General features: G+C 29.4%; 1 protein-coding gene across 1 annotated transcript; it reads left to right on the top strand.

The window, feature by feature from the left end:
• Nucleotides 1-12,327: 12,327 nt before the first annotated feature.
• On the top strand, nucleotides 12,328-14,883 carry LOC137826856 (PAN domain-containing protein At5g03700). The gene is made up of 2 exons (XM_068633004.1): nucleotides 12,328-13,095; nucleotides 13,636-14,883. Exons 1-2 carry the CDS (start codon nucleotides 12,691-12,693, stop codon nucleotides 14,635-14,637), a joined length of 1,407 nt encoding a protein of 468 aa, XP_068489105.1. The 5' UTR covers nucleotides 12,328-12,690; the 3' UTR covers nucleotides 14,638-14,883.
• The last annotated feature ends 3,987 nt before the right edge of the window (nucleotides 14,884-18,870 follow it).

Genomic DNA, 18,870 nt, shown 5'->3' with positions numbered 1-18,870 from the left:
GATTATTGTGCAAATTTGTTTTCTCCAATTTTAAGGGCATCTTCTAAATTTCTATCTTTAAATTTCTGTTCGAGTTAAAAAAATTATTTTCAGGTTAAAAAAATGTGTGGTGTGATTATTCATATTTATATTAATTATATATTTATTATAATTATAAGATCATGTTTTAATATAAATAAAAATATCAATTAGAATTGTTTTTAAATATTTTAAACCTTTTTATATAAAAAAATTAATTTATAAAAAATAAAGTTAAAATTGTTTTAGTACCTGAACTTTCATACTGATATGTACAATAACTTATCGTTGACGTGAATGTTATAATATTATAATATAATCTATGCTAGAAGTCCGTTTGTCATGTAAAAAAAAAGTTAACAATGTTTGAGAACAATGACTCATTCCAATAGTTTTCTTACCGTAAGTAGTTATGTGGTCTAAAATTTCAACTAGAGACGAATAGTAATTTCGCATTATAGTTCATGGACGAAAAACATATTTAACCCTTTTATTTTTATCTAATTCACTTCGTGGCAATTTTTTCCAGCACCCCATACCTTCTTCCTACACCTCCATAAAAGAAGTGAAATTACAATTTTTGTGTTTTATCTTCCATTGAGCACCCCACCTCCAACTTCCACCACTGCAGTAGCTCTGTACCTCTAGCACCACCACCGCAGTAGCCTCACCTCCAACACCTGCCACAATACCTCCCACCTTCAACACTACCGGCGCAACAACCCCTTATTTTCACGGTCTAAACAGAAAAGGTTGTATTCTAAATTCTAGAATTCAAAATACAAAAATTGTATTTCGAATTCTATTCTAAAATTTAGAATACAATGTATTCTAGATTATAAAATTTCATTATATAATTTGTTCCAAATTCTAGAATCTATATTCCATGTATTTTAATCTGAAATACAAATTTTGTATTTAAAATAATTTGGAATACAGTTTATTTTGAATTCTAGAATTCAAAATACATTATATTATAATTGTACGATCTAAAATATAAATTTGTATTTTGAATTTTAAAATATGAAATACAAATTTTACATTTTGAATTATAAAATTCGAATATAAATTTTGTATTCCAAATTCTACAATTCATAATACAAAAATTTATATTTAAAATTATAATTTTTTTAATACAAAATTTGTATTTTGAATTATAAAATTTAGAAAAAAAAATTTCTAATAGTTTTGAAAATATGGAGATGTGAGAAGAAACTATGGAAGTGCAATTTGTCTCACTTATCTCGTTTTTATAAAAAGGTTTAAGTGTAAGGTTTTATATAAGCAAAATTAGTCGTATTTTTTACAGTTAGAAATAATTTGATACATTAATTAAATTTATTTATTTGAAATTTATATCATAAATTTAAAAACTCTTTGAAAATAGAATGTATATTAATTAAATGATATCTTCTATATGATAAAATTAATTAGGATAAAAATAGTTAAAATTGTTTATATTTGAGTTCATATTTTTTGGGTTACAATTGAGTCTGGAAGGTCTATCACGTTACAATAACAACAATGTAAATTAAAAATGTAAATTAATTTGATATATTGGAAGTCATGATAAGAAAAAGTCACCGATTATGTTATGAGACAAAACACGAGACATTATTAAAAGGAACTCATAATTCCATTTCCATGGTTATATATACAACAACATCAATCATGTTGTTGTTGTTTTTCATCACAAACAGCTGCATATTCTATCTATCTGTTAAATAAAGACTGGGTGGTAGATGATCATCCACAATTATTAAAACCCTTCCAAGAACACAGAATCTTATCTTTCCAACACCAATCAAATCTCTTTCTGACGAGGCTTCAATTTCTTAGCTTATCTTAGGTTAGATTAGATTCCTCATATATATATATATATATATAGTAAATGAATGTAACCAAAACGTTACGTTATGATGCAGCAGCTACAGATTATTGAGTTCGAAGTTAGTTCAGAATCGATTCAGCAAGCAGCTTACATATATAATATAATGTTCTTTATTATATATTGTAGTACTTATACACGTAAGTGAGAAAAGAAAGGGTAATTTGAGACGTAACAATATTCTTTATTAGAGTTTAGAAACAGAAACTCCCTATTTGTTTCTTTTTATTATGAAGTGGGAAACAATAATAACAGAGACAGAGAACAAAACATAGTCCCAAGGCAATGACTTCAGCCACAGAATGCAACAGCTTAAGTGCGAGTTTTGTGGCTAAGCGACGTTGCATTCTGACAACATTTAAAACACTATGATTGCCACTTTTATATTTGAGGGAATTGTTTGTATATATAATCTTAGTGTGTAAGCGTCTTCATTCACTGTCATGCTGTGAAAGACTTTTGCTCCCTTGCTACACTAAACCTAGCACCGCAATAGAATCATCAAAAAATAAAATTATCAATAAAATAAAGAATAAATGTATATATTTTATTTATAAACCTTTTATTTTTTATTTTATTTTAAATAATACTATTAGGTCTTATATTAAAAGAGGCTTCTATGAATAAAATTCGAACAAAAATTTATATGTAGAGAAAATTACATTGTCATCAAATGAAAAATTAGAATATACAATGAATTTTTATAAAAATTAAAATAAAATTAAAATTTATAATAGTGTAAATTAAACTAATTTTACTGAAATATTAATTATCAATGTAAATTCATAATAATTATATTAAAAATTTAGAAAAATATTATACTAGTAAAGAAATCTTATAATGTAATACTTTATCAAACAATGTGTTTTTTTAATGCATGATTATCTAGTCCGCTTTCTTTTTAATTTAACTTATCAGATTGAAGCTTTTTAAATGGTTGTATAAATCAATTTTGTTATTTCCACTGTACCACTTAAAAAAATAAAAAGGTGCAAAAAGTTTAAAAGTAAGCTTGATTTACTTGAAAATTAGATCGGAATAAAGTTCGGTGAACTAATATGTCTCCAATAAAAGATTTTACTGAAAAACAGTAATGTCCTTTGATAAAAACTAATGATCAATAAAATTGATAAATACTTTATATTTATAATAAAATTATTAAAATATTGTAACAAAAATAGAAATATTAATAATAAAATATGTAAACTAACATAATATTACAAAGAAATAAAAAAAAATTAAAATAGTTATTTAAAAATTGGGATAAAGTAATACTTAGAACTAAAAACAAACTATAATTAATAAGTGTCCAAACTAAATATATTACAATATTTATATTTAAGTTCTAATATTACATCCTATTTATTAATAATTACAAAGTTCCCATATAAAATACAAATATTGGATATTTTTTATTTTGAAAGAAAAAAAAAGTCCAATATCCACAACAACAAAACTATTAAATAAAAAATAATTTAAAAAGAAAATAAAAATAATTAATTTTTACATTGACGAAATTATATATTATTTTAGAAACTAAAAATATTATTAATATTTAAATTAATTTTTATTATTGATAAATAGTTTTTAAATTGGTATCTAATTAGCTATCAATGTTATAGATATTAATTTTAAAATCTAAATAATTGGTAGATAAAACCTTAATAGCTAATTAGATATTAACTTAAAAGTTATTTATAAATAATATAAACTAATTTAGATATTAATAATTTTTTAATTTATAAAATAATATCTAATTTAGTTAATATAATAATTAATTATTTTTTATTTTTAAAATTAATTTTATTTAATGATTATAGTTGTCATCCTATTAAACCAAACGTGTTTTCTTACTTTTTTTTCAGAATGTTTTGTAACAAAGTATAGTCTATAAAATGTTATGAATATATAATTATTAATAAATAATTAAAAAATAGTAATGAGAATAAATTTAGTACATTGATAATATTGTTTTCAAAATAAACTAAATTATTTTTATTATACAATATTAATATATTAAAAAGTGTCTTATATTAATAGAATGGAGTAATATCTAATTCAATGACTTTTTGTTAGTATACTTTGATGTATTTGATATTGAGAACATAAGAGTGTACTAATATTTCCACATTAAATTTAGATAGCTATGAAGTTAAACTCAAAATGATTAATATACTGAATCAAAGGTCGAATCTATTAGTACTGTATATTAAAAATTCAAATTCAATCCTTAGTGAAAATCAGTTTTACTTTATTTATCTGACCATTCACTTAAATAGTTTATAAATTAGTTCATGCATTCATTAATTTTAATTTATTAAATTTCTTTTTTTCATATTTTTCTTTATTAAAAATTGTTATAAACTCATTTAATCATAAAAAATTACTTGCCTGTAAGCATGCATGTGGCATGTCTCTATCTAAAAGCACTACATATCTGTATAGACATTCCATTTATCTAATGATAATGGATTATAATTTAATATAAGTTGGAGATGCAACATCGACTAGAGATTAGAATCTTTCATTATACATAAGTAGATGTAAATCTCAACCCTATGAATCGGTTTTACGGTATGTAATTTGCTATGCTTGCATGACGGGATAAATTATAAGGATAATTTCAATAGTTTAATAAAAATATCATTTTAATTTGAATCTCACATAAAAAAAACTTAATGAAAATAAAATAAAATTATAAATACTCTCTAAAACCAGGATTATAACATGACACAGGAAAATTTAAAATATTATTAAAAACACAGTAGAAAATCTTAGATGGAATTGTTAGTTAGAGATGTTGTAAGGGAGTTGGGTCCAAATAATTTTTTTTTTATAAATTATATTTTTTAAATGTTGCTTAAAAGTATCATAAATATATTTAACATATTTCAAATATTATTAGAAATGAGAAAGATGGTTATTAAAAAAATATCTCATAATGAGAAATGTTTACTCTCTTTCATGATCTTTTCTAGTAAGAAAATAATTAAAGATGTCCTTTCAGATTTGATTTCTAGAAATAACTTTTAGTTATGATCCCATGAATTAATCCTCACTGTCAAACTTAAAAAATAATATTTAGGATGATAACAAATATTTTTAATTGAGTAAATTAAAATAATTATTACTCTTTTATATTAAATTTTTATTATAATTAATAATTAAAAATTAATTAATAAGTTTTATTTAAGTTAAAATACTATTATATTTTATATCTTTTAAAAATATAATATTTTTTAGTTTAGAAAAAAAATGGGTTGTGTAGGGTTTTTAGGCCAGTTCGTGTGCTCAAAGTTACTGCTGGGCTAATTTGCTTTGAAAGTTAAACTATTGGGCTATATTTGGTTGGGGTCCAAAAAATATTAAGGCGTAACGTTGAATATAAAAAAATGTAAAGTAGATAAGGCAGTTTCTTCCTACACCCATATGTTTTTCTTCCTGCACTTCCATATATTATGCAAAGACAAAAGTAACCCTATTATTTTTTTTTAAATCCCAAAAAATGCACATAAGACCCACACTACTATTTCTTCTTTCTTTGCCCACAAACTGCACACACGAATTCCATTTATCTCTAAACAGTGTCGGCGCTGCTCCATCTCTTAGTACAGGAAGGTGTTTCTTTTGGTGGTGGTCAGTATTGTCTCGGATTATCGTTTTCGCAGTTTATATCGTTTATATCTAGTATTCCAGACAATGCAGTTCGATAATTTTATGGAATCAAGAATCTGCATTGGTATTTTCACATTCCAAATTTGGAAATCCATAAATCTTTCGGATGGGGGAATCCTTAAATCTTTCAGATTGGGGAATCCATAAATCTTCCAAATTGGGGAATCCGTAAATCTTCCAGATCCATCAATCCATAACAGAAATTTGGCTTCCAAATTCAGCAATCCGAAAATCAACAATTTATTAACAATTTGCTTCTGGAACACCTTCTCATCTAGAAAACAACATGATTCGTTTCCAGATTGATGATTGATGAATTTGTAGCACACTCCACCACGGTGCCCTTTTCCAAATAAAAGGTCAAGATCAATTTTGGAATTTTTAAAATTGTGGAAGCGCAATAAGAAAAATATAGGGGTACAAAAAGAAGAAGCCAGTAGATAAACTCTCAAAAAAACCCTTTTAGTTTTATGTTCTAAACAAGTTCATGGAGGCTTTGATTTCTATCCCATCGTTTTGCCCTACAAAAGGAGAAGAGAGAAAAGTATCCTTATGCAAATACAATTAGAGATTTATTTATGCAATCAATTGGTTTTAATTTGAATTAATAGTTTTCATGCAATTAGGTGAGAATGACAGAGGTTTTGTAACTGCCTTACAGTTTTGAAGTTAAAACAAAAATGTAGAGATTTTAATTCAGATGAGATAGTTACTTTATTGGAATAGAGATTTATTCAATAATAAAAAAAACTTGGTCAAAGTTGTAGCTTTCTAACAAGCAATGACAATGTAACAGGTCCCTTTTTAGACCAAAACAACTATGCATGTCACAAATCAAAATGATTAAATGAAATTTAACAGATTAACATTCAAAGATAAATGTGAGGAAAGCAATACAATCTCATTTAATTGATTTATTCAATAATCTAACAGATTAAAATACAGAAAAATACAAACACATGGATGATTTAAGCATTTTAATCGACTGTTTCAACAAAATCATCTATTCTTCTGTCCAAATTACAATCTGTATTCTAAGTATATAAAACTAGCTAAGTTCATAAAAATATCACTTTTGGATACCATAGCTCAACATGTGAAAGGTATTTTAAAAAACACTCAATTGTGTAATTTTAAAAAAAAATTATCTACTTTGAGAAAAAAACAAACAAAATTACACTATTTTTATAAATTTACCTAAATATTATGTGCTTAGGGGAACTGCACACTGAATCGAATTTCATGAGGAAACATTCCTCTTTAGCACATCATAATTGTGGATGTTTTACAAAATATTTTAAAATTTACAAACACTACAAAAAACAGTGTATATTGTGGCGGTTATTTTCGTATAAAGTGGCATTTATAACTGCCACAATATATGCATGTGGCAGTTTCTCAAACCGTCATAGAACTGGCCGCCACAAAGTTTAATGTGGCGGTTTCACACTACTCGCTGCAACACCCGCCACTTTAACACTATGTTTAAAGTAGCGGTTTTTATATGTAAGTAGTGTCAGTTATAATTGTCGCAATTTAATTCATTGAAGAAGATTACGACACCATTATGTAGGGTATAATGTGACATTTTAACTGTCGTAATTTTAATTCTAAATAAATAAATTTTATCCACCTTTCTTTTATAATTTTTTTTATATTCTGGTTTGCACAATTAAATAAACATAATATATTTTCATAATAAAAAAATAAAATACTAATAAAATGAAATAATGTATAAAGTTATAAGCCTTCATTCATTGCATTGAAAATTAAAACACATATAATATTGTTTAAAAGTTGATACATGATTGAAAATTGAAACACAAATAATTATTCAAAAGTTGATACATAACTTCAAATTAAAATACACATAATTGTTCAAAAATTGGTACATATTTTAAAATTAAAACACATTGTTTATCCCCTTGATCCTATTAATTTATTAGGTGATGGATCACCGCTTCGAGTATCTGACGCCTGAAATAAATAATTTGAAGTTAGTGATTTTGAATGTTTATAATTAATTATAAAATAAAAGAAAAAATTATAATTATAAAAAACACTATAATCAAATTCGTAAAAGAAAAAGTAATAAATAACCAGAAGAAACAAAATAAATAAAAAAATATGCTTAAGAACTCCAAGAAAAAAATGATATCATCAGCTAGTTTGGAAGTCATTAAAACAACTAGGCAATTTTGAGAAATTTGAAACATCATCTATTCATTAATATCTAATATTTAATACAATTTTGTACACACGCACCCAAAATTGGGCATCAAATGAACGTAGAAACACACACCCAAAAATTAAGTACAATTTTGTAAGATTATTATGATCAACCATGAAATGCAGGCAAAAGGTTGAAAATTTAGTACCTTGAAAGATTTTCACTTGTCGGGAATTGCATTGTTTTCCTTTTCCTTTCTTTCTGTCAGCTCGAGCTCCAAGTGTGCGCCAAAAGTGCGATTAGTTTGGCTGATGAGGATCAGTTTCACTAGTTGCAACTAAATCTTTATAAATGGAAAATGGAGTTGCTCGAGTCCTACATGAAGAGAGAACAATATGATGGACATTCATCAAGAATTCTAAAGAAAAACTCATAGGAGTTAAGAAACCCTTCACACTAGAAATGTCTAGGGAGAGGGAGGAAATGTTGCGAGAGTATTGAGTTAAAATTTCATATATTTCTCTACAAGAGAAAAATGTAGTGTGCAATTCAAAAAGTAACTATCACATGGCCAACTCCAACCAAATAAAGCTAAAGAAGCAATCATATTACCTATCATTCCTATCATTCTTGGCAGAAAGATCACCAGTTGTGGTCAAGGTGGACAGGGCAAAACCTGCAACCACAGGGAAAGATGTTCAGAATTCAAATTCATAATTTTGAGAAAAATGATTGTGCACCAAGTAATGGACTCACGATTTTCTCGAGTGCCAAAAACAATTCGAAAGCTACGCGAGGGTGCTAGTTTTTCTACTGAATCCTAGACAATAAAAGAATATAGTAGATAGATTAAAAGATCCTTTTACAACTATAACAGTTTCAAAGAAGCACTCAATTGGAACACCACATACATCTTTAGTTGTTGTTGGCCTTGCCAGCGAGTGTGCAAGAAATTTTCTATAAGCAACCTTCAATTTATCATCTGGTTAAGCATTCTGAAAAATGGAGCAATCAAATAAGGTACAACATGCTATAACTAACTATTATCAAACAAGAAAATGCTTCATTCCCCGGCTCCAAGAGATTAGGGTCTTTACCTGGATATGTCAAGCTGAAAGCATGGCTCAAGATTATAACATTCATAAATAACTGACAAAGCGCAACTATACAGCCAAAGCACAAGCAAGATAAAATTTTGAAAACTGGTATTCACTTTAGTAACATATAAGGGTTATGAACCTACATAATCCACAAAAAATCTCCCAAACCCAACATTCTGCCAATTAAGTGTGATCTTTCCTAAAGCATAACCCATACCCAATTGAATGTTATTCTCCTTTTATTTTCCAAAGGATATTAAACAGTAGAATTATGAGGAAAAGAATTTGTAATTGTATACCTCCAATGAAGTCAACGAGCATCTTCAGTCCACACAATGAGCACCAAGCTTTATTATCCTATGCTTTCTTTTGAATTTTACCTCACCAACTCCTTTCATAAGCAATATTCATTTCTTGTTTCTTTCAAGTTTAGGAATTTAAACTTCTAATAATGATTGTGTGAAAAAAATCAAAGCACACGTTAAAAATAGAATTATTTATCTCTTTAAAAATGTTCTGAAAGCCAAAATCAATTCATATTGCATACATAAATAAATTGGAACTTTTTCGTAGTTTTATAATTTTCTTATACTGGTTCCAGTTAGATTTTAAGCCCCTCACATATAAAAAATGTAAACACATTTTTTTATCCAAATTAAAATATAATGAATAATTTGAAAATATTTCTCTTGTGGTTATTAATTTTTATGTGTCAGTTCATAAGTTCATATTTATAAGTTAATAAAATTGTATAAAACTATTATTAGTTATTACAAATCCTAAACTAAAATAAAAAAATTTAGTAATCACATATATTTGATCCAAAAGTTGGTGTACCAGAGTGCGAGCAACGATGGAAGCTTTGGTCCCAAAATTGGCCAAATCAAGCGCAATCTCCATGCCAGAATTTCCAGTGCTTACAAAAACAAATCTGCAATGCAAAATAATATTTATCTGTTACAAATTTCTTAAACAAATCCAAAGCCCTAAATCAAATTTTAAACAAAAGTCAGAAACCCTAAATTATATTTTTTTTATTAAACTTACCAATAACGCGAAAGTGGTACTGACGCACTGAAGAACACAAAAGGGGAGTTCTCCATTCTGATTGGAAGTCGAATGGTATAATCAAGTGGAAATGTGAGTGCAAAAGTAAGAATGAACATGAGATCGTGAATGCAAGAATGATCGTGAGTGAGTGACAAAATGAGAGGGTTTGGGAAATAGAGAGTCTCAGAAAAGAGAGGGTTAGGGAAAGGAGAGTCACTAGAAAAAATCAGTGAAAGAAAGTTACCTCTCGATGTTGTCTTTGATGTAAGGAATGAGGGACTTCGATGAACCAGTGATGGCTGACAGTGAGGGGTCATGGAAAGAAATCGTTAAGAGGAAGGCATCGTTCAAGCCGGCGGCAATGGCAGAAACAACCAACAACGGCAATGAGAAGTGTTAGGTTTTGTGTGAAGGAGAGTTTGCGGTAATGAGAGGGTTCTATGTGAAGGGTGAAATAGTGAAGAGGGTTTTCAAAGAGTGAAAGGTTTCCAAAGTGTAAGCTTTCCAAAGGGTCAGACTGAGTTTTTCGAAAAAAAAATTGGGAAAGAAGGATAGTGTAGCAGGAACAAAACGCGGGAGTATTATATTTTGAAAACTAATTGTGAAGGTTCAAAATGACATATTTTGAAAAAAAATTGTGACGGTTATAAAACTGTCATATTATACAGATAATTGTGACAATTTGTAAAACTGTCATATTAAAACTGCCACTAATACATGATTTTTTTAGTAAAACTTATTTACTTAAAAGAATATATTCAATAATTCTGTCCTACATACACTTTTTTTTTATTACTTATTCAAGTGAAAATCGAGGTAACTAGTTTTTTTTTAAGAAAAAAATTAATAAGTCATGATGTAAAACTTAGTGGGTAATTATTTAAAAATGTAAGAAGTGTATGTTTTGTTGTTGAAATGTTTATATAATTATTTTTAATATTTATTTTATTTTTATTATTTTTCAAAACATTTAAAATACAAATAAATATAAAATAAAATTATAAAGTATATATACTAAATAAAAGAATCTCATTAATATATTATTACGAATAAAAATCTAAATCAAAAGTGATGCCTTTTATTTTTAATAAGTTTATAAATATTTTTTAAAAGAAAAAAAATTAATTTATTTGATCGTAAATTTCATTTATATTTTTTTAAAAGATAAAAATAATATAAATTTAATAAATGTAATTTATTTAAAAAAATATAAAAAATACCATGAAAGAGGACAACACAGGCCTGCAAGGAAGGATAGTTTGGATTTCGGAAGTTGGAAGCCAAGCCAACATGTCATCAAACCGTAAGAGCAGTGTCAGCAGAAGCAGAAGTTGCACACGTGGCGTAAAAGGGTTTCATCCACGTGTCAAGCGTTGAGGATAGGACCAAATTCATAAGACCAATCAAAGCCTCACATGACACTTTGCACGCCCACTTCGAAAACATTTAAGAATGCCACTCAATTGAACCAACAGAATTAGACGGTTTGGGTCCCACATCAATATCCCTCTCACGCATGCTCAAAGTCAATTCAACATAACCCACTCACTTTACTTTCTAACAAAACTAAACCCCATGCTAACCAATCTTATTTCTATACCATAATTAATCAACCTAATTTTTTTAACTTGTATCATCTAACCATAGTAAAATATATGTATTTTCAATTTTTAAATTTAACTATTTAGTTTTAATTTGTGTCCTTTAATTAAGGGTGGAAAAGAGGGATCCATGTTGATGTAATTTGAATATATGAAGTAAATTATATTAATTATTATTTCTAATGATAATTAATCTTTACAATTGTCATGTTAAGAAAATAAGGACATATGCATTAGTGTCTAATAGTAAATTCCTTTGAACTGAAATTATTGAATAATTTAAATGTGGTGTTTAAAATTTATTATTTTCATTAATTTATTAATTACTTTTTCAATTTTTGTAAATGCTAGCTACTATCAGTCAATTTTTTTTACTATATTCATCATTTCTATTATACATAGTCTTACTCTATCATTTAATAATATGTCATCATACTTGTATAAAACTTTGCCAGTTACAACAATGGCATAGAAACACACTTTTTTAAAGACCTGACACAATAATTAGATGACAAGCTAAAGAAAGTTAGGCACCGGTAATAAATTATGATTAAATCCATAACTGTTTAATATTAGTCCGTTTTGCATAACTATTAATTGTTTTAATAACAATAATTTTTTTATTATGGAAGAATTAATGAATGTTTGGATTAAACCTGATAAAAATATTTTCACTTGGAAAGTAATCAAACTTTCCTTCTTCAAAATTAAATCTCGTTATTTTGTATTTGAATTTATAAAAATACTTTCTAAATTATAATCCAAAGAAAACGTTGACGAATGACGTTATTTAGTCAGAACTGAACGCACTCTAGGAACTCTCACATGCGAAAGTCTGTGTCCAGCCATCAAAGTGGTGGTTACTTTATGGTTTTTTTAAGCCCATAAAGCTGAAGAAGAGTTTGTGGAAGAGAATAGAAAACCAACAATTCCCCAGTATTTGTAATGAGCAATCCCACCACATGGTGGATTCATTGGTACTAATTGTTTAAGGCAATGAACAATATGAAAGCTGAAACACTTTTCGGAAGTGGGAGGTGTGAGGTGGGTCTTGCAGAGTTTCAGTAATCATGCTTACCTTTTCCTTCACTTCCTCTCATCAATTCTGGCCTCAACACACCACCACACTCCAAACCCACCTCCCAAAACAATCAAAAACTATTTCCAAAAGTGAAAAAGGAAAACTTGATGTTGTTTTCATTCATGAAGCTTTTACCTTTTCTTCTCCTCCTCCTTGTTCTCTTGTTCAATTACGCCTTTTCTGAGTCCGGTGTTGGTGTTGGCTACCAACTCATGGTGGCAGTTCCTGTGGAGTATGAAATGGATTTCAAAGGGAGGGCTTTTCTTGTGGAGAACAATCAGACAGCTCCAAATTTCAGAGTAGCATTGAGCATTGAGGCCATCAATGGGAAATACTCATGCTCATTGGAAGTTTTCCTTGGGAATGTGAAAGTTTGGGATTCTGGCCATTACTCCAGGTTTTACATCACTGAGAAATGCTTGCTAGAGCTCACTATGGATGGAGATTTAAGGCTGAAAGGTCCAAAAGAGAGAGTGGGATGGAAGACTGGGACTTCTGGACAGGGGGTGAAGGTAAAACTGTGACACTTTACATACCAATGCAATGGTTCTAGTTGAGTCTTAGCTTCGGTATTCAAGAATGCAGATTTAGCCATTGGAACATGCTATTTAGATAGATTATCAATTCAAATAATTATCACTACACAAAATAAATAAATGGGTTGCATAATACTGTTTCTAGAGTTTAATTGTAAGTGTAAATTTGTTTTCAAATTATCCACCAATCAGAAATAGTTGTTGGTATCATGTTTAAGGAAATTTACTGTAAAAGTCAATAAATTTATCATAAGACAATGTCATTTGATGGAATGAAATGAAAGTGCTAAAATCCTTTACACTGTTAGTGCATGCACTATTTACTCTTTTTCTTTTTCAACCGAGAAAAATTCCAGCCATTAATTTAAAATTTTTGAGACTTCACACATTGTTCAGAGTATATGATAAATCCCAGTCTTTAAAAGGAGATAGTATATAACTATTGCTCATTGTCAATTAAGCTGAATTGCACAGAGTCTAACGTATGATTTGTTGCACTGAATAATTTCGAGGCAGAGATTGCAGATACAGAGGTCAGGCAATCTAGTGCTTGTAGATGCACTGAAAAATATAAAGTGGCAGAGTTTCAATTTTCCAACAGATGTTATGCTCTGGGGTCAGCAACTTGATATTGCAACTCGCTTGACATCTCCCCAAAGCAACTCAAGTTTGTTCTACTATTCTTTTGAAATTGAGGACAAGAAGGTTGCTATGTATCTGAACTATGGTAAGTTGAGGTATTCTTACTGGGGTTTTCAGCCTTCCATGAATAGAAGTATTACATATGTCAAACTGAGTTCAAGAGGGCTGGTGTTGTTTGATGTCAAGTACAAGAAAATTGCACAAATTCCATCAGAGGGGATTCACCCGCTAAGATTTCTAGCACTGAAGAATGATACAGGAAACTTTGGCCTCTATTACTATTCACCTGAGAAAGGAAATTTTGAGGCATCTTTTCAAGCACTTAACAGCACATGTGATCTTCCAATTTCTTGTAGACCTTATGGGGTATGTACATTCTCCAATTCTTGTTATTGTATTCAGCTTTTGACAAATGAAAACAGGGGTGGTGCTGATTGCAGCGGGGACATTTCAGGAGGGTTTTGCAATGGTAAGGAGGCAGAAATGCTAGAACTTGATAACATAAGTAGTGTGCTTAAAAATGTAACTAAAATGGTCAATATTAGCAAAAAAGAATGTGCAGATTTGTGCTTACAGGATTGTAAATGTGCTGCTGCTTTATATTTTGGAAACGCAAGCACAGATACAGCAGAATGTTATCTTTACAGACTAGTGCTGGGTCTCAAACAGGTAGATAAAGGCACTGGATTTAGTTACATGATTAAGGTCCCAAAGGGAACTGGTAAAAATCACGATAAGCATAGCGTGAAAAGATGGGTGTTGGTTGTGGCTGGAGGAGTTGATGGATTCATTATTCTACTTCTTGTTGGAGGGTTTGGGTACTGGTTGGTTAGAAGGAGAAGTCATACCTTGCATTCTCAGACCAGCACTAGGTAGCTGTTGAGCAAAACATGGACCAGGTTTTATATATCAGTTCATTTGTGAAAAAAACAAAACAAGTAGAAAAATCATTCATTGAAACATGTAAACACAATTTTGGTTGATTTCAGGAGAACGACATCATAGATTATCCAAGTAAATTGGATTTTTTTTAATGAGGACAAAATGTTGCATATTTGCAGCATATAGAAAATTTGTTTTTCAATGATGGAGAAATAGAAATGTGAACTTTTAGAATCTCAATTTCTATAGTCCAAATACTTGTTTGGTTTTTCCATGAATCATGAAAATGGATTTTCTGGCTTTGAATCCTTTAACTACTTGATTATCTTGTGTTTATTATACTTATTGACTAATTTCATCAACAAAACAAAAAGCTACTGTAATCAAATATTTGTGAGAATAGTATTAAGGGCAAAAATCCTATAAGTTGAGATATGAGAAAATCTTTCTTCTTTGCTTTTCATCTCTCAAATTGGAACTTTATGATTTAGATCCATTCTTATATATTGCAAAGGATTGCAGGATATATTTATTTTTCAAGCAAAATAATTCATTGCTCCCTACTAAATCAAAATCAAAACATGTATTACTATGGTCATTAATTCATCAATTAGAAATGCAAAAGTCTTACCCATTTATGTCTCATTGAGATGGTACTAACCATTGTAGTAAAAGTTTGATATTATTGGATCCCATGTGGCAAGGTTGTTCTAAGATTACATAGTATCTCATAATATTCACTAAATGGTTCAAAGAGAACATGATCAAATAAAACTATAAACTTCTTCTGGAAACTGCTATGGTTATTGGGTGGAAATGTCACCTTTTCACCATTGCATAACTTATGATGGGTAGTTTTGTTATTAATAGCAGCGGAAACTCTGCTGTTATAGTAAAAACGGATTGATTGATGCATGATAAGAGCAGATCTTATACTACTATCTCTTCCTTAGGGTTTAAGTGTTCTATTATGTGTAATTAAACACTGTGCAAGTGTTTAATTAATATCTCTCACTCATGTGCATTGAAAGCATTACAAACTCTATCTACTAATATCACTGCAATGCTAACTCTAGGTTCTGCACATTCAACTAAGAAAGGCCTATTAGATTTAGAATGTCTAGAAAGGAAGAACCATAACTAAAACGGGACATTAATGGTTAGTGCTATGCTTTTCTATATAATGTACTTAATGCATAGGACACTGAACAAATTAACTTTTCTTATGGGAAAACCAACTGTCATAATGAGATATTATAATTGTATCCTCATAAATCATATTTATAGAATTTTAATAAAATTGAAGAATGGGAAATCTTTCCTTTGTATATTAACGTATAGTACTTTATAGTCCAAGGATGGTACTATATGATGAAGTTGAAAATTTATGATCATATCTTCAAATACAAAAATCCAACACTTAATCTTTATAATTGGGAAATTTCTTTAAGTACCCCTGTACTTTCTTCTTGCACCTCTACGGTTGTTGGAAAAGTTCAAGTTGTTTATACTTTCTTCTTGCACCTCTACGGTTGGTGAAAAAGTTCGAGTTGTTTATGGATAAGAAATATTTAGGATTGTCTAATCCAGAAAATTATTTAAAATTGTGAAATTTGGAATTTAAAACTTAAAATTGTATTTTAGATTATGCAATATATTTTGAATCGTATAATCTAGATATATTTATAGATTCGAAAATATATTTTTAAAATTTTTACATTTATTTTTCTTTCACTTTCCTTTTACAACTCCATTTATTAATAAAATATTATATTTAATTAATAAAATAAATATAAAGAAAATTTTGAAATAAAATAATAATATATTTAGTTGTAAAATAAAATTGGAAAAAATATTAGTGTCAAAGAATCATTATTCATTTAAAATATTTTTTCCAATTACGTAATATGGAAATGCATTATAAATTGTACAATCTCGAATATATTTTTGAATTGTATAATTTGAAATATATTTTCAAATTGCATGATTCATAAATCTATTTTGCATTGCGTTTTTCTTTTCAACAAGGAATAAAATAAATTGATAGACATTTTAGGGATACTCTAATCCTTATATATAAAATCAAAGTTCGGACCCAAGTAAAACTGTATAAGACATACAAATAATGCTCGACAAGTATATATAATCCTACCCAATTTACAAGCATAAACCTCTATTGTGTCTCATCAACCAATACAACTAGCTAAACCAAGAAACCACTGGAAAGAACTCACATCTCGCAATACAACAACTACGTTGGTTGAAGTTCAAGCAATTGCTCACCTGTTGTTGCAATGGTTGAAGCCCTGGCAATTGTGAATTCCTTCAAATTATGATAAAATTGGACAGGTCCACATAACACCATTGTGACTTCTCCACCCATGTGTTTTCTTTTGTCCAAATTCCTCCTTTAACACTCATCCTTCATCTCATTATTGTATGCCCATTTAGATTAAACCAAGATATGCACAATAGGTTGTTAGAAAAGATGGCTTTAAACTAGAGGGGGGTGAATTGTTTAAAGAGGTTTTCGCAATCTTTTCAAAGCTAGAATGAACTTATTTTAGAAACCAATTGATCAGCAATTCAGGTAGCCAAAACAGCAAGCAAAACTGTAATACTAGAAAAAACAATCGGTTGTTTCTTCGAAACAATCGGTTGTTTATACCAGCAAACAACAAACAAACTGAAATTAAAGAGTTAGGGATAGAGAGATTGTACACAGTTGTTTATACTGGTTCACTCCAAACAAGAGCTACATCCAGTGATGGAGGAGGGCCCAAGCTCACCACACTATGAAAGCCAAAGCTTCCAAGACTAGACCGTCTAGCCCATGCTAAGGAGCGTCTAGTCTCAAATGGAGCGTCTAGCCTATGATGAGGAGCGTCTAAGCCATAATGAGGAGTGGCTACATAAGGAGCATCTAGTAGGAATCCTAGACCGTCTAGCTCACCACACATGGATCAAGCTACAGTTTTGGGAAACCTTGTAATTGTTACATGGAGGCCCATTAGGGGTGCTTAGTAATTAGAGTAGTGTAGAAAGCATAAATAAGTGAACATTCTAGAATGTATGTTGTTTGGCCGGTCATGAGCATGTGCCATGTGCCATGTGCCTTGTCATTCTTGCATTTCATTTGGCTCTCATTTCATTTACACTTAGCTTAGCTTTTACGGTTCTAATAGCCTATAAATAGGAAGGCTATCTCTTGTATTTTCCAAGTTTATTGTGAGTAAAGTTATGTTGCCATTTTGTGCCAAGCTTTGCTTCTCCCTAGAACTCTAGGCTCTAAACTTCACATCCTTCACCTTTCCTTGGGCTGGCCGAACCTCCCAATATTCATACACACCATGCACCTTCAAGATCAACATCACTCTTAGGAGGATCTTGCACACACACATCCATGGCTTCCGCACCATCTCTTACATGATTCAAGAAGAACTTCATGAATTTGCCATCATCCAGTCTTCTCAGAAACCCTGAGGATATCCACTAAGCAATCACCACTTGATCACTTACACCACAACCATGAGAATGACCTTGAACACCTCAAGAACACACAGCCAATCTCAACAAAACACACACACGAATTGTTCAGTAGTTTACAAAGATTACACTTGTTATAGATGAATATCTGAAATCAATACAAGTAGAATCCTATTCAGCACCTTGATCAATCTCTCAACTCTTAAGCAATCTCAGAACTCTTTGAAAAACTCTTAGATCAAAACTTTGTTTCAAGATTCTTTTAAAACATAAAACAGTTTTTCAGAATATATCTAAGAATATAGTTTGTTATCAAATCTTAACAAACTCTTAATTGCATTTAAAACAGATTGGTCAAAGCATTTAATGACTGGAGCGTATTCAGTTAAAGCATTTAAAGCTCAGTCTAAGAAAACAGTTTTTCTGTTATGGTTTCAAAACAAACAATCAATTGTTTCCTCGAATCAATCGGTTGTTTTGTTACTTAACAAAATTTCACCATTCAAAAACAGTTTTCAAACTTTCTCAAAACACCTAAGTGTAAACAATCGGTTGTTTCGACAAAACAATCGGTTGTTTCAACTTAGTTTGAAAAACATTTTACTTTGTTAAAATTGAGATGCTAATTGCTTTGAGATTTAATCTAAGGGTTGATTACAACATTAAACTACCCCAGAACAAAGCTTAAACCAGCACAGTAGCATCAAGCAAAGCAGAGGCTTCATCATCCTTCAAAGGATT

Source organism: Phaseolus vulgaris, chromosome 8 (assembly GCF_000499845.2).
Source record: "Phaseolus vulgaris cultivar G19833 chromosome 8, P. vulgaris v2.0, whole genome shotgun sequence".
Taxonomy (NCBI): domain Eukaryota; kingdom Viridiplantae; phylum Streptophyta; class Magnoliopsida; order Fabales; family Fabaceae; genus Phaseolus; species Phaseolus vulgaris.
This window is presented reverse-complemented; position numbering and strand designations above follow the sequence as displayed.

Bases quoted from the DNA above. Each gene is read 5' to 3' on its own strand.
- LOC137826856 (XM_068633004.1), top strand. From the start codon at position 12,691: ATGTTGTTTTCATTCATGAAGCTTTTACCTTTTCTTCTCCTCCTCCTT. The intron at 13,096-13,635 runs GTAAAACTGTGA...ATTTCGAGGCAG, and splicing joins CTTCTGGACAGGGGGTGAAG to AGATTGCAGATACAGAGGTC.